Genomic DNA, 22898 nt, shown 5'->3' on the forward strand with positions numbered 1-22898 from the left:
TATTTTGTAATTCAGGCAAGAACAGATGTTCTTGAAAAAATAAAGTAACAGGTTCAAATGCCATGATGGACCACTTTGTTATAATTTTGCACTGTGCCCATCATTAGAATCTGTTCCTATAACTTGAGTACGTTTTTAAATAATCTCTTTATATCCTAATTTCTGAAACAGTCAGAACTGATCATTTGAACATTAATAGCCAAAAGAAGCCAAAATAGGACTGAATCATGCTAAAGCTGATAATGTGAGGGTGGTTTCAATGCAGCTGTCTCAAAAATTCTCAAAAAGTTATTTAAAACAAAAATGGAAGGGATGGAGCGGAGCCAGGGTGTTATATGACAGAGCATGAAAGACAGGAGGTTTATATTTAGTGGCATAAACATTTAAATAGTTGAATGCAGTATATAATGTTCTTAAGGATTATAAGATGTATAAAAGAGCAAGGGATGGCCCTGGACATTTTCAAGTGCAACTTATTTTGTACAAAAATTTATATTTAGAATGCTGAGCAATAATCACAGAATTAAGTACCTCAATGATGTACAACAGTAACAAACTTAGAATAATTAGGTCCCCCCCCCCCCACTAAATTGCAAATACTGGAAATGTCATAGGTTATTTTTGGACAACACATCATTTATGAATCTTTTTCTGAATAAAAATACGTAACACAAAATAAACAATGGTATTTTTAAAAATGTTAAAAATCATCCGTGAGTTTATTCCAATTCTTCTATTTTTTCTTAGTCTGCATGTAGATCTTCTCAACTCCAATCAATTCATCCCACATTGCACATAAAAATTACCTCACCAAATTTCAATTAAATTGGGAAGCATTCCAAACGGTTTATCTTTTGCCACAATGATACATTTCCACTGTCCATTAGCACATTACTTAAATCCATCAGTCTTTGAACTAGTTTGTCTGCTACATAAGTAAGTCCTTGATGCATGCTGGAGACATAGACATCCTGGTCATAATTTACATCTGGTATATTCAAATTCAACTCAAGCAATGCTGTAAGAACCAAAGACTTTTTTTTTCTTAATTTTAACATTCATTAGGCTTTGTTGACACTTCAAAACTATGCAGATCTATACTCTCACTCTCTACACCTCAGTAATGTATTTTCTATGCCGTAACATTCAACATGTTCTGTGGGTTACTTCCGTCTTTAAACACGTTCTGAAAGCATCTCACAAACTATAGACTGTTACATGATCATTCACTGTAAAACCTTTTTAAATTTCCTGCACTACAAACCATCATTCCGTGGGGCAATAAAATACTCCTTCAGAATCACAGAAGAAGTAAGAAATGTCAATTATTCTGGAGGCTTACTTTGCCAGCAGAATTACCATAATAAATTATAAGCCAAATTTTTGTGTTTTGCAGTTAATTTATTGTATGCTCAGCTGTTCGTTGCAATTATCCAGGTGGCAAGTGTAGCTTTTTTTTCCCCTCATACTGTAACTCATTTTTTTTTAATTAGCAAAGCCCTTGACTGTAGATTTGGATCAATACTAGCCAAAAACTGGATGCATCATTTCTAGTTTACATTTATTAACTGTTTGAAAGCTGTCTGATCTCATTTCTTTTCTTTAAAAAATAACACTGTTCTCCACAATAAGTAATCTAACAAAAAAATTACAAATTTAAGATGCTTAATTTGGAAAACTTTCTATTTGATTTAAAAAAAGGAGTTCATTTTATTTGTGCCTTTTCTTTCAGGTCAACAACCTTTGCATCTCAAAAGATGGAACTCAACCTGTCCCTCGCCCTTCGTTCTTTTTTTAAGCAAACTACAGAATGACTCAGTGACGAGGTTTGGACAGAAATAAACTTCCACTGTAAATAAGTTTTTAAAAGAAAATTGGGGTCATTTTACAAGAATATTTATGCAGTACTTTAAAGAAATATCTTTTTTAATGTTTAATAATGATTTTTGTGTGGGCTTATCCAGCTAAAGAAAGAGTTTACATAAAAGGTTGCCAAACCACTTGTTTGAAAATAAACGAAATAATAATTTCATGACATGTAAGTATATTCCAAAATAAATAAAACTCAATGTAAGTAACCATAATTAAAATCATTTTCAACTATACTCAAATGGATTTTTTCCTTTTTCGTTCCAGTTTCCTACTGCTATGTGATAATTCTCTTATCACAATTATATTTTGATCATTCTTTCCTTAATCCCTCTAAGGAACATCTGCAACACAGCTAGGCACCACTGGGGTCAAGCCACAATAAACACATAGATTTTACTCCACTGTCACATTGACCCACAACAGTGTGGTATTTGCAAGTCTGGTAGAAACTGAAAAAGTGCTTTCACTTATTACTCGGTACAAATTCTTGATTGCTTGAAATATGATTTCCCAAGGTGGCTGACACTGAATCATTAGGAATAAAAAGCCAATTTATCCTCAAGGGATACATTTAATGAAGACAGTAAGGCAGAGTTGTCAGACAAGAGACAGAATGCAATAGACTCAGTCAAAAATACCATATCACATGTTTACTTTATATTTTTCCTTCCCTCACATCAATTACTATTAACTGTCCCTTCCAAAATAATCACATTGGTTACACAATTACAAACTTTCAATTTTTAGGTGTTGTTGTAATAATTTAATTGTATACCTCACATAAACCAAGATAGTCTCCATTTTACAATCTTCCATTTTGCTTTTTATTGGCGCTTTTCTTCCCAGCATCACAACGTACCTAAAAATTCTTATACTCAATTCTCCATGCATCAGGATCTGTGGGAAAAAAAACCTGAATATTTACAGCAAAAACTGAATAAGCCTCCTAAGGCACACTTCTAATTAATGAGTTATATTTCATGAATCCATGATTTTACATGTCATTGTCCACTTCAGAGAAAAACAAAGATGAAACACCTAATGCGTAAGGCTCAATTAAATTAGCATGTTGAACGTGATGTCAACATGGCAAGTTGTTTAACCCAAAATGACAAACCTAGTGAGGTCAGGTAAGGAGACAATGTCTGAGCCCTCACAGTTCAAGTAACACATTGCTAGCGAAATGTGATTGAGATTGGTTTCCTATAATAATGATTTTCAGTGGCTGGGAAACCAATTATGAAGACTGCGTAATGGTATGCCTACCTAATTTCACTAGACTAGCACAGCATGTCTTAAAATGTTTGCAGCTCCTCATTAAATCACACTTTATGTATCATATCTACCTAGCCTTAGATGGTGAAAAACATAGATGATGTTTCGTTTCCACCATCCATCCTCCTGTACTACAATTCTCATTATGTAGTAATATGGAAGACTTCCTTGACTGGGGGTTTAAAATTTAATTTATCTCCCCTTTCTTCCCAGAATTCTAAAGACCCCTCTCCCTCCACACCAAGTACTTGACTGTAGTTTAAACAAACCAAAGTGTTTTAATCTTCCTTGCCATTGCATAAATAAAGCACATATGAAGGGCGGGAAGAGGGAGGAAATATTACAGATGAGAATTTTTTCCTTCTTTAGCTTAAGGATTTCTAGAATGCAAATGCCTCGCCACTTTGAAAGAACAACACGAACAGCCCTCTAATAAGGTCAAGAGCTATCCAGTCTGCTGGGTCACAAGTGCATAGTTGCACGTGATCCCTATTCAGTTAGCTAGTCTGTTGATTGTTGATGCAAAACGAGGCAAAAATTACCAAATTGCTGATTAACTATTTTTTCAAACTGGGTAATGAGAAGCTGCCTCTTAAATTTATAAAATGTTATGGTTTAATTTACAAAATCACAAGATAATTAGGGATGAGGAAAGCCATTCGGCTCATCTTAATTCATCCATCCAGAGAGCCTAATATCCCGCCACTGTGGCAGGCAATTATTTCTTAGATTATCCCAGGGTTCTTGTCTCCACCGCTCTATCTGCAAATGTATTCCACAAATTAATCATGTTCTGTGCAAAGGAGAATTTCCTGATATCTGTCCTAAAAGTACCGTTTCCTAGTTTGAACCCGCGTCCCCTAGTTCTAGTTCCACAGTTTAATTTAAGGTAATATTCCAAGTTAACTTTTTCTAAATCTTTACCTCACTAAGATCACCTCTCAGATGTTTCCTCTCTAAGCTGACGGGCCTGAGTTTCTGCAGTCTGACCTCGTGACTCAGACCTTTACCACCAGGGATCAGCCTCATGGCTTTTCTCTGCATTGCCTCCAGCACTTGAATGTCTCCCGATTCTTGATGACCAGACACTGGGTACAGTATTGAATGTGCAGTCTGACTATACCACAATAAAGTTTGATCCTTACCTCCTTATAGTCTATTGTTTTGACAATTTAGTTCAACATCCTATTGCCTTTGTTGACTGATCTGCATTGGTTGACCACATTTAGCTTCGAGTCTACTCAGACTCCTAGGCCTCTTTCAGCTTCATCGTTGGCTATTTCAACACCATTCATGGAGTATGCCTGTTATCTATTTATCCTTCTTACGTGTAACACTTTACACTCGTCCACATTAAAAAAAATTCATGTGATTGCATATCTTGTCCTTGTCCAACTCATTCTCTAATCGTTCAGTTACCTTTTCAGATTTCACTGCTCCTCCGAGTCTGGTATCAGCTGCAAATTTGACCACATTGCATTGAGTTTCTGAATCCAAGTCGTTTAAATAAATTAGAAACAGTATTGGTCCCAGCACCAAGCCCCGAGGCATCCCACTCAGTACTCCTTTAACAAGTACTCATTGTTTCCTACCCTTCAACCAATTTCTTCTTCAGCTGGTGTCAGCCTCGCCTCAGTGGTAGCCCTTGCATCCCGGAGTTGGAAGGTCGTGCATTTGAGCCCCACTCAAGAGACAAAAGCACAGAATCTAAGCTGACACACTAGTGCTGCCTTTGGAACATGACGTTAAACTGATGCCTCATCTTCCCCTCCAAGTGGATATAAAAAGTCCAATGAAACTAGAAGAGAAGGAGCAGGAGAGTTCTCCAGTGTACTGACCAATATTTATAACTTAAAGCAACATCACTAATACTGGTTATTTATCTTGTGGCAGTTTGTGGGACTTGCTGTGTACAAATTGGCTGCTGCATTTGCCTACATTACAACAGTGACTACACTTGAAAAGTACCTCATTGGCTGTGGACTGTCCGGAGGTCATGAAAGGTATTATATAAATGCAAGTTCTTTCTTTTTATTTGCATCTTTTTCATCTCCTCTCTGAACAATAATGACCTACTACTACAATCTCTCTGTGACCTGCAAACTGTGTCTTTGTCCAGGCTATACTTGGTGGTTTTAACTATTTTTTCTTCTGGGACCTTATTGCCTTCTGTAATGTCACACAGTGCCTTGTAACGGTTTGCGAATATAATCTTTTGGGTAGCATCATAGTGTTTCCTATCTTAATCCATCAAGCATCTCCATTTCCTTTGTTTCTTTCCGCAATTGCTGCCCTGTCATGACAATGCTATTCCTAAATGTACTGGTCGCAAGCGCCAATCACTGAAGGTTCACTCTATAGATCTGATGCTAACCTGGCCATAGCACTTAGCTGAAATCATTCACCGAGTCAAATACTATCCACTCACCCTCAAAAATACCTTCCCTTCTGTCTTCCCTTGTAAGTTCAAGTACGTACCTTGCTCTGCATGACCATAACTCTTTCTTTATTGATTAATATGCAGTTTTTGCATCTCTTCACCCCTCTATTATATCTGGTTTTCTCATTTGTGAACATCCCACAGCAAACACACATTATGGTTTCCATCTTAGTTATACTTCTCTTAGCTGTTTCACTCATTGGTTTAACTTTACCTTTTTATTTCAATTTTATCTGATGCCCCCTTTTAATTTTTTCTTCCCTCAGATATTATTTATTTTGGCTTGACATACCTTTGTCACCTAATTCACACAGGTGTTCTCTTTCACTTTAGTTCCTCTCTCGTGCTCTCTCTAAGTTTACTTCTGCCTATGCTGATCTTTTAAGGAAATACCTAAAATTATAGATCCATTTTGCTTTCCTTCTCCCATTATTTTACCTGATTGCTGAAACATTTATGCTGTTCAGGAGGCTATGGCGAATTGAGCTCTCCCAGTGGTCAAGTATTGCCCCATTACAATTTGCCTTTCTTACCCATTTATATAGCTTCCAATGGCGTCTATCAGCCACTATATTTAGACTACCATAAAAAGTAATCTGTACAGGAAGTCATGTTACTTGAATTTATCCTCCTACATAAAAAGCAAAAATAACCCAGGAAAAAAAAGATATTAAAAATAAAAGAATAAATTTGGTCAATAATAAAGTTTGATAATTATTTGCTGCATTCTCTACTCCAGAGGTTCCCAAACTGTGTTACGCGTAGCCGACATCTCGGGGGGGGGGGGGGGGGGGTCCACAGGAGAAATTGTCTAATGGTGGATTTTATTTATTAATTGTTTTATTTATTTATTGCATTTTTATAATAGGCTACTCAGATGAAGCTTTAAATCTCTGTGGGAATTTGTTATATAAAATAGTTAATTTACTTCAAGATGTACCAATGAAAACACAGATACACAGAGAAATGATGACGTACAGAGCCCCCACCTCCAATCATCGTACACTATGCCGTGGTTTCAGTTGCCCGGCAACTGTCCAGTCTAACTGAGCTCAGAATTAAGTCGGGTTTTATTTTGTATACATCATACTAGAACTATATGTGCTGGGACCAAGTGAAAAATGGACAGATGGCTAAAGTCATGTAGTGTTAAGAAGAACACACACAGTATCAGTGTTGAGAAGCGAAGTAATGAAATTTGTCTTGCCAGTACCAGTGCACTTGCTGAAATTGCTGGAGAGACAAAGACTGCTCACTCAACCTGTGAAGTGAAACGTTGACACTAGGCACAAAACAGGATCTATGTAAGAGACATATATATGGCGAAAAATACATCGAAATGGAATTTACTTGGACTGGAGCCGGTGAATACCTTCAGCCGCAGTGTGTGTTATGTGGTGAAGTCCTGTCGAATAACAGCCTGAAACCATCTCATCTACGCAGGCACTTGGAAACAAAACATGAACACAAGAACAAACTGCCAAAAATGTTCAAGCGGATGCAGGTGCAGCTAATGGCGAGCAGGACAGTTTTGCGCTCTGCTGATGATGATGATGATGACAATATTAAAGGCCCTCGAAGCCTCATACTTGGTGAGTTACAGAGTTGCAAAGTCAGGAAAACCTCATGCCATAGCAGAGGTTGCTTGACAGCTTCATAAATCAACACGATATCGTCTGGTCACAATGTATTGGCATCTGCTCCGAGGAGCAAAGTCAATGACTGGTAGGCATAGCAGAGTAGTGACACATATCAGAGCAGTTGCTCCCAATATGATGTGGATGCATTGCAGTATACATAGGGAAACACTCACTGCCAAGAACATGCCTACCAACTTGAAGGAGGTGCTGAACAATGCTTTGAAGATGGTAAACTTTATAAATGCTTGAACCTTGAATTCCAGAATATTTTCCACTCTATGCAAGGAGATGGGAAGTGAGCATGTCAATCTATTGCTCCACACGGAGGTTCGATGGCCATCACATGGCAAGGTCTTGGCACGTTTCTTTGTCTTCACTCAGAGGTCAAGTTATTCTTTACAGACCACCCATTCCCACTCTCTCACTGTCTGCATAACATGGCCTGGTTCTCACAACTGGGGTATTGTCAGATATATTCTCTCACCTGAATAAGCTAAATCTCGGACTTCAAGGGCTGAGTGCAACTATCTTCAATGTCCAGGACAAAACTGAGTCAATGATAAAAAAAAAAAGCTGGAATTCTGGGCTTGCTTTGTGGAGGAAAACAACACTGAAATTTTCCCAAACATGCATGAATTCCTGGCAATGAATGAACTACAGTTGCAGGACAGTATTAAAGGTGACATCAAGCAACATCTCACTGAACTGGCGAGACAATTAGGTGAGTACTTCCCTTCAATGGGAAAGGCAAACAGCTGGCTCCGCTATCTTTTCACAAATTTTTCTGCAGTACCCATGCCACAAGACTTATCAATAAAAGAACAGGAGAACCTCCTGGACATCTCAGCTGATGGTGGACTCAAGATCGAGTTCCAACAAAAGCAGTTGGCTGAGATTTGGGTCCAAATGCGAGCAGAGTTCCCCAAACTGTCAGACAGAGTGGTCAAGGTTTTGATCTCGTTTGCTACAACTTACCTGTTTGAAAGCGGATTTTCATCACTCACTGGAGTGGAGTGAAGTCAAAGTAATGTCAGCACCTTTGTATAGAAAAAAACGACAAACTATCACTCCAAACAAACAACCTCATCCAGTACATTAATGGCGATTAGTACTATTAAGCCATTGTTTAAGTTGTATATGTGTACATTTTGTACATTTTGTACAATGCTTGAGCGTTAAAGGGGTTAAAATATTAAACCTATATGCTGGTAGGGGTACACGGGTAGCTGGTAGATCTGGAAGGGGGTATACAGTAAGTAAAATTTGGAAACCTCTGCTCTACTCCAATCCACCCCTTCCCAATCTAACATCATTGTTACCTCTTAGTCTTATATTCATTTATCTTTCCCACAGAATCTTGAATGAGAGGTTAGCAGAAATTGCAATCAATTATCAGCATGTACTGTACAAGCATCTTTATGCTGTTTGAGCATAGTTGGAGTTACTTCAGATGGGATATCTGCTTTACAGTGGATATGGGGTAACCCACAGAGAAAAAGCCTGTTGTTGAAGCTAGAAGCACAGAACGTAATGCTCAGGACATCTTCCAGAGAAGCTGAACATCAGCAGAGAACATTAAAGCACTTAGCCCTTTTACTCCACCAACTTGTGAATCAATTGATTTATATTCAGGGCTAAACCATATAAATACCCCCTCCCATGCCCCTTCCTCCAAAAACAGCAGAGGGGGGCAGCATAGGAAACTGAATGTCCAAGTCACCAATGGCCTCATCAAAAATGACAAATAGACACAAAAAATACAAACCAAAATAATAACTTACATCAATGAGGACAGGCAAATAAAAGACGGAAATAGAATTCACAACATATCAAGAGTGGTGAAGAAGGACTTGGGTGGGGGGGGGGGGGGGGGAACGAGAAGAGGGGAGGGGGCAAGAGGAGAGGAGGGGCAGAGGGAAAAGAGGACAAGATTGAGAGGGAGGGGATAGAGGGAAGGGAAGAGGGGAGCGAGGAAGAAATGGAGCAGGGGAGGAGCCACGGGATATTAAAATCACTCCCACCTCTACCTCTTTCCCTTTGAACTACCTGCTCAACCCCAATATCCTCTCCTCTGCCCTCCTCCTCCCCTGAAGGGAAGGTGTAATTACAGTGTGACGAGTTTGCAGAGGCAGCCTCCATTAGAAAAATGAACATGGTCATTTGTAATATAAAACAAAGACAGAGTGTATGACTTTAAAATGGCGACTGAGGACATCTTCACAGCCTGCTCCAATTTTCCTCATCATTCACCCTCTAATCCCCTGAAGACAGCGCAGCCTGTTTCGGAGCTGTCCATGACAGGCCGAAATTTCAGGATTTCCGCATGCGGTCATTGTAAACCTACTGGACAGAGGTTTCCAAAAACTCGTGTTGGTTTTGCGTTCCCCAGAAACTTGATCAGGGATAAAACTGACCTTTAAATCTCCAATACTAAATGAAGACGCTTCCTCTGCTCAAAAGAACAGACACAAATAAGAAAGCACACTGGAAATTAAAATATGTTACACAATTATTAATTTAACACTGCAATTCTGCACTTAGCAAATGAAAGCTTTCCTTGCAGGCCATGGCACATGGATTGCTTGCTTTGTATCTGAATCACTTCTAGGCACAAAGAAAACCTGATTTTTTTTTTCCCTGAACAACTATTTTTAAATGCTATTCAGCACGATAGCTGCTATGGAAACTGACAAAACAGAACCTCCATATCAGTCGGCATCATTTCCTTTTTAAAGGAGACAGCAAGAGACTGATTTTCTCAAGTCACATGGCTCACTGCATGACTCACAACCCAAAGATCACGAGTTGAGTCCCAGCTGGGCTGTCTTGTCACTTGCCTCACTTTCCCTAACAAAGCCCCTGGACGGGGCATTTCATGGGGAGGCGAGTTCCATCTCACGTGTCACAGAACATCTGCCATCTCAATGCCAAGTGCACACATGGGGGTTGAATTTCCGGGGGTGGGGAGGGGCGGCGCTCCAGCTATCTTGCCGTAACTTTGGTGGAAATCCTTGGACAAACGACACAAATAGCCATTTACGCTGTTTCTCCAGGGTTTCTGTCGATCTTCCACCGAAGTCACGTGGGAAGCCCTGCGAAAATTCAAACCCGCGGCTCTTACCACTCAGCCTTCTAGAGGCACCAGCTGTCCTGTCTTCGCAGCTGCAGATATTCAGTGTCACTAACTGTCAACAACAACTTGCATTTATATATTGCCTTGAACGTAGTAGAACATCCCAAAGTGCTTCACAGAGTCGTTATTGGACAAACTTTCACACGAGCCATATAAAGAGATTTTTGCACAAAAAGAGGTGAGTTTTAAGGAGTGACTTAAAGGAGGAGAGACGTACAGAAGCGGAGAGGTTTAGGGACAGAGTTCCAGCGATTAGGGCCTAGGATGCTGAAGACATAGCTGCCAATGGTGAAGCGATGAAAATTGGGTGTGCACAAGATGCCAGAATTTGAGGATCGCAGAGATCGTTAAGGGTTGTAGGGCTGGAGGAGGTTACAGAGTTAGAGAGTGGCCAGGCCATGTAGGGATTTGAAAACAAGGATAAGAATGTTAAAATTGAGGCATTGTCATACCTGGAGCCAACGTAGGTCAGTGAACACAGGGGTGATGAGCGAACAGGACTTAAGTGCGAGTTAGGATATGGGCAACAGAGTTTCAGGTGAGCTCAAATTTATGGAGTGTGGTCGTTGGGAGCCGACCAGGAGAGCATTGGAAGAGTCAAGTCTGGAGCTAACAAAGGCATGGAGGAGGGATTCAGCAGTGAGCTGAGGCAGCACGGCGATGGCCGATATTATGGAGGTGGAATTAGGCGGTCTTGGAGATGGAGAGGATAAGGGGTCGGAAGATCAGCTCGGTCAAATAGGATGCTGATGTTGCAAACAGTCAGCCTCAGTCAGTGGCCAAAGAGGGGGATGAAGTCAGTGGCTAGGAACAGAGCTTGCTGGGGGTGGGGGAGGGACCAAAGATAATATTGGGGGGAATTTTAACCCCAAAAAACAGGTGGGTTGGGGTCAGGTGGGAAGTTAAAAGGTTAAAAGTCTGAATCCCGACCCCACTCCGCCTACTTGGGGGTAGGGTGGTGTTGGTCGGCAGCCACGCGAGATGGCGACCGAGACGGTCCGGCGCTAGCGCGCTCTCCCTACTTCGGGCGGCCCGCTTTCGCCGCTCGATCCCGCAACCAGAGCGAGGTGTTCGGCGAGTCGGGCGGAGGCAGCGCAGCGCATCGGGACGCAGCAGCAATCACGTCGACCCACTAGAGCATGTCGGCTGGCTGCTCCTCAGCGGGGAAGTACCCCAACTGGGAGAAGGGGAGCCGAGCATGGCGGCCAGAGGCCGGACCGGAAGCGGGAGAGGCAGGCCCGGGCCGTCGGACCGTGGAGCCGGCGACGGTGAGGTGGAGGCCGCGGCGACCGGAGGATGTGTTCGGCGACTCAGGCGGAGGCAGCGCAGCGCATCGAGCAGCAGCAGCAGCAGCCACGATGACTCGCAGTCCGACTGGGAGGAGGGGAGCCGGGAATGGTGGCCAGAGGGTGAGCGGGAGAAGCAGGCCACCACACGTGGAGCCGAGCCAGCAACAGTGAGGAGGAGGCCGCGGTGACGAGGAGGACGTAGCGGCTGAGGGAGATCGTGCTCCCACTGCCACTGGATGCCAAAGAATTGACTTTCTGAACATGGCGCTGTAAAAATAGCTGACGTGTCCCTACTCTTCCTGATATTTGATTGGAGAAAATTGCTGCTCATCCAGTACTGGATGTCAGTCAAGCAGCGGAACAAATCAGTGAAGGGGGTCAAGAGGTGGTGTTGAGGAAGAGCTGGTTGTCATCAGCGAACATCATAGCCTCTTGTGCATTACATGTACTCCCACAACTAACCATTCAACCTGGCAGAGGATGCACACTAACACATGGCTTGCAAGAGGTGGGGGGGGAGGACATTGGAAGGGAAGAGGGGAAAAAACACATATCTTTTAAAAGGGAGTGTTCAGAGTTTTGGCCAGTTTTCTTATGTTTTGCTATGGTTTTTTTTAAAACTAGAGGTGTGCCAGTTGCTGGTCCAAAATCTTTAAGGCTATTTGAAGATATTAGGCCTTTCTTTCATTGATTTACAGCATTTTACATCAAACCTTTCAGCATGGCAAAGTCAAGAAGGCAGTGCTGCTGGCTCCAGAGGTCATATAGACCAGGTGGCACACACACACATTATATCTGTCCACTGCTGGCCTGAGAACCTCACTATAATGTACACATCATCAGGAAAGGTCTTGCATCATCCAGGACATTGCAGCAGGGCAGTGCAGTCATGAAATTTGCCTGCAACATCAGGGGTTGGAATCAGCACAGGTGATCAAAACTTCTTGAAAGCTTATAAAAAGTGTACACACCGCACCTAGCAAAGTGATTTTTGGCTCTCCCAACTGTATGGTCCATCCCCAGCCAATGGGGAAGGTGTGGCTGCCAGCTACATAGTTGCAAACCATAACTTCAAAACAAGCACTTGTTGTTACTGTTAACAACTGATGTGGAATCCACCCAGCAACATAAACAGGTTGGTTATTACAGCACTTGGGACTTCAGGCAGTTTTGCAGAACTGCTTCCTAAAGCAGCTCTGCAATATATATAATAGAAATGTGGGAAAGTACAGGACCAGAAAAGACTCTGAAGTTCATCCAGCCAGTCCCAAAGACGAACACCTCTCAAATCACACCTTTCTCTTTAAATATCTATCAAATTATCCATTCATTTTTCTGCTGTATCTGCTTCAATTGCTGCGCTGGGCAGTCGGTTCTACCCTCTGCATAAGAACATAAGAAATAGGAGCAGGAGTAGGCCATACGGCCCCTTGAGCCTACTCCACCATTCAATAAGATCATGGCTGATCATCGACCTCAATTCCACTTTCTCGCTCGATCCCCATTTCCCTTGATTCCCCTAGAGTCCAAAAATCTATCTATCTATCTCAGCCTTCAATATATTCAAAGACTCAGCATACACAGCCCTCTGGGGCAGAGAATTCCAAAGATTCACAATCCTCTGAGTGAAGAAATTCCTCCTCATCTCAGTCTTAAATGGCCTACCCCTTATCCTGAGACAATGCCCCTAGTTCTAGACACTCCAGCCAGGGGAAACAACCTCTCAGCATCTATCCTGTCAATCCCTTTCAGAATCTTGTATGTTTCAACAAGATCACCTCTCATTCTTCTAAACTCCAGAGACTATAGGCCCAATCTACACAATCTCTCAACCCAGGAATCAATCTAGTAAACCTTCGATGCACCACCTCCAAGGCAAGTATATCCTTCCTTAGATAAGGAGACCAAAACTGTGCACAGTTCTCCAAGTGCGGTCTCACCAAGGCCCTGTACAATTGCAGTAAGACTTCTTTACTCTTATACTCCAACCCCCTTGCAATAAAGGCCAACATGCCATTTGCCTTCCTTATTGCTTGCTGAACCTGCATGCTAGCTTTCTGTGTTTCTTGCATGAGGACACCCAAATCTCTCTGAACACCAATATTTGAAAGTTTCTCACCATTTAAAAAATATTCTTCCTACCAAAGTGAATAACAACACATTTCCCTACATTATACTCTATCTGCCACCTTACTGCCCACTCACTGGGCTGGATTTTCATTCAGCAATCGGGAAGGAGGCGGGACTACAACTTTTGGGTTTTAGTCCCGCCTACATTGACTTCTGGCCAATCCACGCGATTTTCCCTTGATTGACCTTGTTGAGCCCACCCAGCGGGCTCAGCAGGCCAATTAAGGGCCACCCGGCAACAGGTGACGTCACAGACTGAAATTTCATCTCTCAAGACGTCTTGACAGATGAAATATCATTGTTTCACAGCTGTTTGAAGCTGTCAAACACCGACAGTCTGACTTCTAACCTGAGTCCTTTTACGCAGACTCAGTTAGAACTCTCACCGGCAATGAAAGCTGAAGGCTGTCACTTTTGACAGATCGCAGCCATTTTGCTTTCAGTGCCAGCTGAGTGATGAACTCCCGACGCCTAGAGGAAGAAAGGCCGTTAAGGTAAGTACAAGTCATTTAAACTTCTTTAGACACACCAAACACACTTACTTTTGCACTCATGCACCCATCACTCACCTGAAGACCGACATCGTGACCCCTCCAAGTCCTTCAATCCGATGGCCCGCCTGCTCTAACCTGGCGTGGTTTGGAGCCATCGGGAATCCCACACGACACCCCTCAAAATAGGGATTAGGCTAAAAACTGCCCGTTAACTACCTGTTGTTAACAGGCAGTTAATTGGCACTAATCCCTTCCCGCCTCGGGTCGGCGGGTCCCAGTGCGGGGCGGGTACCCGCATCCTGTGAAACTTACGTGGAGGCAGGTTTTGGGCGGGATGGTGTTGGGACCCCTGAATTTGGGATTTTAGCCCCCCCGCACGCCTAAAAGCCCGCCTCACGGCACACTGAAAATCGAGGCCACTTAGTCTATCTATATCCCTTTGCAGACTCTGTTCTACTCACAGATTACTGTCCCCACCTAGCTTGGTATCATCAGCAAACTTGGATGCCTTACACTCGGTCCCTTCATCTAGGTCATTAATATAGATTGTAAATAGCTGAGGCCCCAACGCTGATCCTTGCGGCACCACACTAGTTGCAGCCTACCAACATGAAGAAGATCTGTTTATTCCTACAAAGTCACACTGAACCTCATCCTGCTGTGCCTCTCATCACATCCCCATCACTCTGCCTTCCCTACCCTACTCCTGTACATCCTTATTCACACCAACTTACCTTGCACCTCCACCCATCCCTCTCTATCTACATTATCACATCCCCATCTCACTAGCCGCCCCTCACACTTACCCTCATCCGAGTGCAATCATACCAACTAACAACACACAAGGGTAGGCAACTTGGGTGTTTTATGCAATGTTCATGTAAAGTTTCTGTTAATGTGGTGTCAAACATTGAAACCTTTATTTTCAACACTTTGCGTTCTTGGACAGATTTGTGTGCACCTTTGGATGTGGCTTAGTGAGTTACAATGAATGGTGAGACATAACGGTAATTGGGATTACGAAGACATGGCTCCAGGGTGACCAAGATGGGAATTCAACATCCAGGGGTATTCAATATTCAGGAAGGACAGGAAAAAAGGAAAAGGAGGTGGGGTAGCATTGCTGGTTAAAGAGGAGATTAACACAATAGTAAGGAAGGATATTAGCTCTGATGATGTGGAATCTGTATGGGCAGAGCCGAGAAATACCAAGGGGCAGAAAACGTTAGTGGGAGTTGTATACAGACCCCCAAACAGTAATGCTGAGGTTGGGGATGGCATTAAATGGGAAATTAGAGACGCGTGCAATAAGGGCACAGCAGTTATCATGGGTGCCTATAATCTACATATAGATTGGGCTAACCAAATTAGTAACAATACTGTGGAGGAGGAATTCCTAGAGTGTATACGGGATGGTTTCCTGGACCACTATGTCAAGGAACCAACTAGAGATCAGGCCATCTTAGACTGGGTATTATGTAATGAGAAAGGATTAATTAGCAATCTTGTTGTGCGAGGCCCCTTGGGGAGGAGCGATCATAACATGATCGAATTCTTCATTAAGATGGAGAGTGAAGTAGTTGACTCAGAGACTAGAGTCCTGAATTTAAATAAAGGAAACTACGATGTTATGAGGCACGAGTTGGCTAGGATGGATTGGGGAATGTTACTTAAAGGGTTGATGGTGGATAGGCAATGGCAAACATTTAAAGATTGCATGGATGAACTACAGAAGTTGTTCATCCCAGTTTGGCATAAAAATAAAACAAGGTGACTCAACCGTGGCTAACCAGGGAAATTAGGGATAGCATAAGATCCAAGGAGAGGACATATAATTTGGCCAGAAAAAGCAGCAAACCTGAGGATTGGGAGCAGTTTAGGATTCAGCAAAGGAGGACAAAAGGATTAATTAAGAGGGGGGAAATAGATTATGAGAGTAAGCTTGCAAGGAACATAAAAACTGACTGTAAAAGCTTCTATAGATATGTGAAGAGAAAAAGATTGGTGAAGGCAAGCGTAGTTCCCTTGCAGTCAGAATCAGGGGAATTTATAATGGGGAACAAAGAAATGACTGACCAATTAAATACATACTTTGGTTCTGTCTTCACAAAGGAGGACACAAATAATCTCCCAGAGATGTCGGGGAACATAGGGTCTAATGGGAGGGAGGAATTGAATGAAATCAGTATTTGTAGGGAAATGGAATTGACAGCATTGAAGGCCGATAAATCCCCAGGGCCTGATAATCTACATCCTAGGGTACTTAAGGAAGTGGCCCTAGAAATAGTAGATGCATTGCTGGTCATCTTCCAAAATTCTATAGACTCTGAAGTTCCCATGGATTGGAGGATAGCTAATGTCACCCCACTATTTAAGAAGGGTGGTCGAGAGAAAACAGGGAATTATAGACCGGTAAGCCTGACATCGGTAGTGGGGAAAATGCTAGAGTCCATTATAAAAGATGTAATAGCAGCGCACTTGGAAAACAGTGACAGGATCGGACAAAGTCAACATGGATTTACAAAAGGTAAATCATGCTCGACTAATCTACGGGATGTAACTGGTAGAATAGCTAAGGGAGGACCAGTGGATGTGGTGTATTTGGACTTTCAGAAGGCTTTCGATAAGGTCCGCATAAGAGAATAACATGTAAAGTTAAAGCACATCGGATTGGGGGCAAGGTACTGTCTTGGATAGAGAACTGGTTACATAAGAACATAAGAAATAGGAACAGGAGAAGCAAAGAGTTGGAATAAACAGGTCTTTTTCCGAGTGGCAGGCAGTGACTAGTGGGGTACCGCAGGGAGCGGTGCTAGGACCCCAGCTATTCACACAATATGTATATGATCTAGACGAGGGAACTAGATGTAATATCTCCAAGTTTGCAGATGACACAAAGCTGGGTGGGCGTGTGTGCTGTGAGGAGGATGCAGAGAAACTCCTGTATGATTTGGACAGGTTGCGTGATTTTACTGCATTTGCCATGCATCTGCCCAATGTGGATAAATGCGAGGTTATCCACTTTGGTGGCAAAAGCAGGAAGACAGATTATTATCTGAACGGCAATAGATTGGGAAAAGGGGAAGTGCAACGAGACCTGGGTGTCCTTGTGCATGCAGGTGCAGCAGGTGGTTAAGAAGGCAAATGGTATGTTGGCCTTCATAGCGAGAGGATTTGAGTACAGGAGCAAGGAAGTCTTGCTGCAGTTGTACAGGGCCTTGGTGAGACCACACCTTGAGTATTGTGTGCAGTTTTGGTCGCCTTATCTGAGGAATGATGTTCTTGCCATGGAGAGAGTGCAGCGAAGATTCACCAGACTGATGTCTGGGATGGCAGGAATGACGTATGAGGAGAGATTGGGTCGATTAGGCTTATATTCGCTAGAGCTTAGAAGAATGAGAGGGGGTCTCATTGAAACTTATAAAATTCTAACAGGACTAGACAGACTAGATGCAGGAAGGATGTTCCCGATGGCAGGGGAGTCCAGAACCAGGGGTCACAGTCTAAGGATAAGGGGTAAGCCATTTAGGACTGAGTTGAGGAGGAATTTCTTCACCCAGAGAGTGGTGAACCTGTGGTATTATCTGCCACACAGGGCAGTTGAGGCCAATTCATTAAATATATTCAAGAAGGAGTTGGATATATTTCTTGAGGCTAAAGGGATCAAGGGATATAGGGAGAAAGCAGGGACAGGGTACTGAATTTGGATGATCAGCCATGATCTCATTAAATGGCGGAGTGGGCTCAATGGGCCGAATGGCCTACTGCTGCTCCTATCTTCTATGCACACCCGCAATGGTGATGAGTGTGAAAGGAATGGCTTGGGCATTGTAGGGTTGCTTTATGGTGTTGGTGTGGGGTGGTGCCTACCTGGTGCATCATATGGCAGCCAGGGTGTACAGTGTCAAGTGAAGTAAATTTGGCCATGGTGAGGCCATCCCTGGCCTCCTGGGCAGCAATGTGGTCGGATGCTGATGCCCTGTGCAGCATCAGTTGATTGCGGAGAAGGTTGGTGTTGTTTAGTGCTGCTGGTATGCCTGGTGATGCTGGTGTTGGGGCTGATCATGGTGGGATTCTGAGGACCAAGGTGAGAGTATAAAGTGCACCCATATTCATGGAATAGATGGCAGGTGAAGTCGAGATGACAGAAGCGATCTGTCAATGGTGGGAGAGGTAATGAGATCAGACTGGATGGAGACTTTTGTAAAGACTTGCAGCATCTCCTGAATTTGTAGTGGAAATGTAGTTTAGAGAAGCTAGTTGTTAAGGGAACATTTCTTAATCAGCTAGGAGTTTTGACTTGACATCTGAAGCTGTCATCTCATCAGCTGATTCAATGGCTACTGACTTCCCGCTTCAGCTTCACAGATCAGGTCTAGGCACAGCAGGAAACCAGTCGGCAACCTGTCAAATCCAAAAAATTGGGAAAAAAACATTGATGTGTTTGTAAACAAGCCACTAATGATTTTAATTGCCTCCCCCACAGCTGCCCGTCGGGTCTGCTCAGCGCTGGCAGACCCGATATCGGGAAACTCCAGTGTGCATGTTTAGACATGAGCACAGGCAAAGTTCCAGCCATTGTATCTTGTAGCCTGGAGCGACTTAGCTTATATTCCCTTCCTAGTCTCATTACCTTGCATTTGTTCACATTAACTGCCATTTGCCACTCATCAACCCATCCACCATTGTTTGTACTCGGTTTGACTCTTCCCTATTGTTTGAAACAAAACCCATCCCCCAATTTGGTGGTATCTGAAACCTAGACAGTTTTATTTTGGTCCCTGGCATCATCACCTCATTTGTATGCACTGTAAGCAGCAGTGTTGTACCATTGGATGCTCCTATTCAGAAGCACTGAGTGGATTCAGAGAGTTTGTAAAGCACGGTGGCTATGAACAACAGAAACAAAATGTTGGTTGAACTTAAAAATCTAAGCCATTTTATTTCTTTCTGAAGACGAGATTGTGGGGCAAATAGACCTCAAAACACAAATGCATGCTGCTGACCATCATAAGAAGGTCACTAGGACACAAAATTGCACCACTGTTTGAAACAGCTGGGTTACAAATCAATTATGCACAACTCAATTTTCATAAGTGTGAAAATAAACTGTAACGGTTTACCAATTACAATTTGAATTTAAACTTTAAATTTATTCATTTTCTCACTTCTAGCAAAAGCTCAGCAAATACACTCCATCATCTGACAGCATTAAATATACATTTAGAGCCCTATTCCCTGCTCCCTTTCCTAACCTAGTTATGTTCCATGTGCGCAAGTATGACCTGGCTTATTTACATTGGGATCTGGAATGGAATTAGATGACTTAAGCTTACATAAAAGGGCATTAACTGACATGTAAACATTCCTGTTACTTGCCCAAGAAGGCCCAAATACAATTTTAAGGCAGCGTATCATTGTGTTCAGTTTGCTAAACAGCACCTCTTCCTGGCTGGATTAAAGGTGTGTTGATAACACCAACTATATATTTTGGTTTTTTTCTCCACAGAATAATTTTACAACACATATTAAGTCAAAACAAAAACATATTGATGCAAATATTAAACATAAATTAAAGACAAGAACCAACTGTGTAAAGCAATATGTCAATGTGTGAAACAGTAATTTTCAATTAGTGAATTAAATTTAAATTTATTCATAAAATTCACATTTCCAACAAAAAGATGCAAAAACTCTGTGGGGGAAAATCTTACGAAGTCAATTAAGTAAATATCCAAAGCACAATTTCTAAGCACAGATAGAAGTCCCACTAACTTTGAGTTGGATTAAATGTCAAAGGGCAGTGATATTGGTTGTGAATTTCCCGACCTGATTTGCATCTGAATCCAATTGCAATCTATCCTCAGCTTGGGACCCATAGCATAAGTAATAGATATTTTAGTGATATAATGGTCCTGAATTTCCAGGGGTGGGGGCTGTCCCAATCTCCTGCCATAAAATCATCAGAACCCCAGGAGAAACAGTGTAAGCGGACAGCTGCTTATACCGTTTCTACGGAGGCGCCACCAATCGCCCTCTGAAGTTACGGCGGGAGATTGGACAGCCCCTGTGGAATTCATGGCCATTATGCCCCACAGTAGTGCAGTGTACGTAAGTTCTAATGTCTTGCATCATAGTGTAGTGGGACACTGGTTTGCATCTGAAAGCAAGTTCCCACTCTGATCATAGTGTTGGGAGATGTAGTGCGCAGAAGCTAGCTGCTTTACAATGGTGAGGGAAATTACAGCCAAATCATTCCCAAGCTAATTTCGTGTACTTCCTAGCAACCAGTAACTGGAATTGATAGTGGCAGGGGATCAGATGTCTGCTTGCTCTTGAGTGGGATATGTTTAACCACTTCTGCCTAATTCTTCCCTTCTCCCAAATCCACCATGGGCATTAGTTGCCAGTGATCCCAGCTTGAAAGACCCATCTAAAGTGGAGAAAAGCTCAGAGTATTTGGAAAAGAGTGTAAATCAACATTTTTCTGATCTTTAACATTTCAATTACCAACACTAAATTTGCCACTGTCCATATGCAGTGCAGATTATAGGAACACGAGAGCAGAGGAATAGCAGTAGGCCATTCAGCCTCTCAAGCCTGCTCCGCCATTCAATTAGAAAGACTTGCATTTATATAGCACCTTTCACGGCCACTGGACGCCTCAAAGCGCTTTGAATGGAGTCACTGTTGTAATGTGGGAAACGTGGCAGCCAATTTGCACACAGCAAGCTCCCACAAACAGCAATGTGATAATGACCAGATAATCTGTTTTGAGGGATAAATATTGGCCAGGTCACTGGGGATAACTCCCCTGCTCTTCTGCGAAACAGTACTATGGGATCTTTTACGTCCACCTGAGAGAGCGGTCGGGGCCTCGGCTTAATGTCTCATCCGAAAGATGGCACCTCCAACAGTGCAACACTCCCTCAGCACTCCACTGGAGTGTCAGCCTAGAAAACGTCTGACTCAGAGGCGAGTGTGCTGCCCACTGAGCCACAGCTGACACGATCAACTGTATCTCAATTCCGTTTACCTGTCTTTGCTCCATACCCTTAACAAACAAAAATCTATCACTCTCAGTCTTGAAATAGTCAATTTTTCAAGGATGGACCCTGAAAAATCGTATTATATATACCCATTTAATTAATCCAAAGAGTTCATATACTGTGCTTAAATATTTGGTTATAATTAATTTACTCCCATTTTTGCAACTTCATATTCTTGTGGTTCCACAACTACTTCACACCATCCCATCCCTCAATTTAGACACTGTACAGTCGACCTCTAACACAGTCTCTGTTCAGAAGTGGTTGCTAGGTGCCACCCAAAAGTGGCACAGTTTGACTTTGCACTCCCTCCGGAGCCATGCTCGCACACTACCCGCCGTCTTCCAAGCTGGTCTTGTGCTGAAATTTGGAGCTCAGAAGATGCAGAATCAGAGTCAAAATGACTTGCGCTAACACTGGTGACAATTTCTGGTTGGATTTTTAAATTATTTTATAAACATACATCACTATACTCAGCTCTACAGGCATTTTTCCAAACTTAAGTGACTTCAGAGTTGGAATAAGATTTTCTAAATTAAATATTCAATCATTAAATAATTTCAATTTGTAAACAATTTGCTTCCATACCTATTTTAGGGTCTTAATGTTAAATGTAGCAATCTGATTAAGGGTACAGTGACAGACACAAAAAGGATAAAACCATTAAAATATATCAATTTCCTGTTTAACTTTGTAATTACAAAGTTAGTTATTTCTCAGTGGCTTCCTAAAACTGGCATCTGTACGTCTTACAATTAAAGAAAAAGATCAGTATAAAAGGGAGGGGAATAGAGTCTTTAAAATATATATATCATTTTAATCTTCTATTCAGTTATGATGACTTGACAGCAGAATATTAAAAGGAAACCTAACATGAGATACCTCTTACTTTGTTCAGTGACCAATCTATAATCCTATCGATGTCAATTATAACATCTAAAGTACTGGTTGATGAAAGTAAATTCAGATCTTTTTAAAATAATTTAAATAAAATGGCAATGACAAATTATGTTTGCAATAAACACAAATATTCTATAAAAGGAGGTAATGCTGAACAAACAGATATGTTATTTATATTTTATTTGTAAAGTTAACAGTTTTAAAAATGGCTGCATATTAGTTTGTCAAAAGTTTGAAACTGCCTTCTTCATTGCCCAGATCAATTGGATTGTACCTGTATGTAACTGATATTGGTCAAGCACTTCCTTCCCAAGTGGCTTAACAAGAGAAAAGGGAGGGGGATAATACCCGAGAAGAGGGAGCATCAGCCAGCTTAGGGTGGTGGGGGCAGGAAGGGAAGTTGGGTGGCCAGCAGTTTAGTGGGAATGGAGCCAAGCGAGCAGGAGATGGGTCTCATGGACAGAATGAGCTCAGAGGGGGCACGACAGGAGATCGAAGGGAAACTAGAAAAAGATTCAGGTCCAGGGCTAGGGCAGAGGTAGCCTGGGGTAGGATTGGCTTGGTGGATAAGGGGAAGGGGGCAAAGCACCAGAGGCAGCTGAGTGGATGGTCTCAATCTTAGTGACAAAGAAACATTACATTTACGGTAGCAAAATACTACGGATCCTGGAAATCT

The 22898-nt window shown here is 42.3% G+C and overlaps 1 protein-coding gene across 4 annotated transcripts in view; it reads right to left on the bottom strand.

Moving 5' to 3' along the window:
- The window catches only part of trps1 (trichorhinophalangeal syndrome I), a 237088-nt gene that overhangs the window by 122674 nt on the left and 91516 nt on the right, over nucleotides 1–22898 (bottom strand). For 2 of the 4 annotated variants that reach the window (XR_015079039.1, XM_085993292.1), the window contains exon 5: nucleotides 2648–2769. The exons of the other annotated variants lie outside the window; for them this stretch is intronic. Coding sequence is in view for 1 of the 2 variants with exons in the window: in XM_085993292.1 (XP_085849418.1) it covers nucleotides 2648–2769 (122 nt within the window). In the remaining variant the exon portion in view is untranslated. The remainder of the gene's footprint in view (nucleotides 1–2647; nucleotides 2770–22898) is intronic. 4 annotated transcript variants of the gene reach the window in all.

This window comes from Somniosus microcephalus, chromosome 7 (assembly GCF_052327205.1).
Source record: "Somniosus microcephalus isolate GS21.2 chromosome 7, FLI_Smic_1.0, whole genome shotgun sequence".
In the NCBI taxonomy this organism is placed as follows: Eukaryota; Metazoa; Chordata; class Chondrichthyes; order Squaliformes; family Somniosidae; genus Somniosus; species Somniosus microcephalus.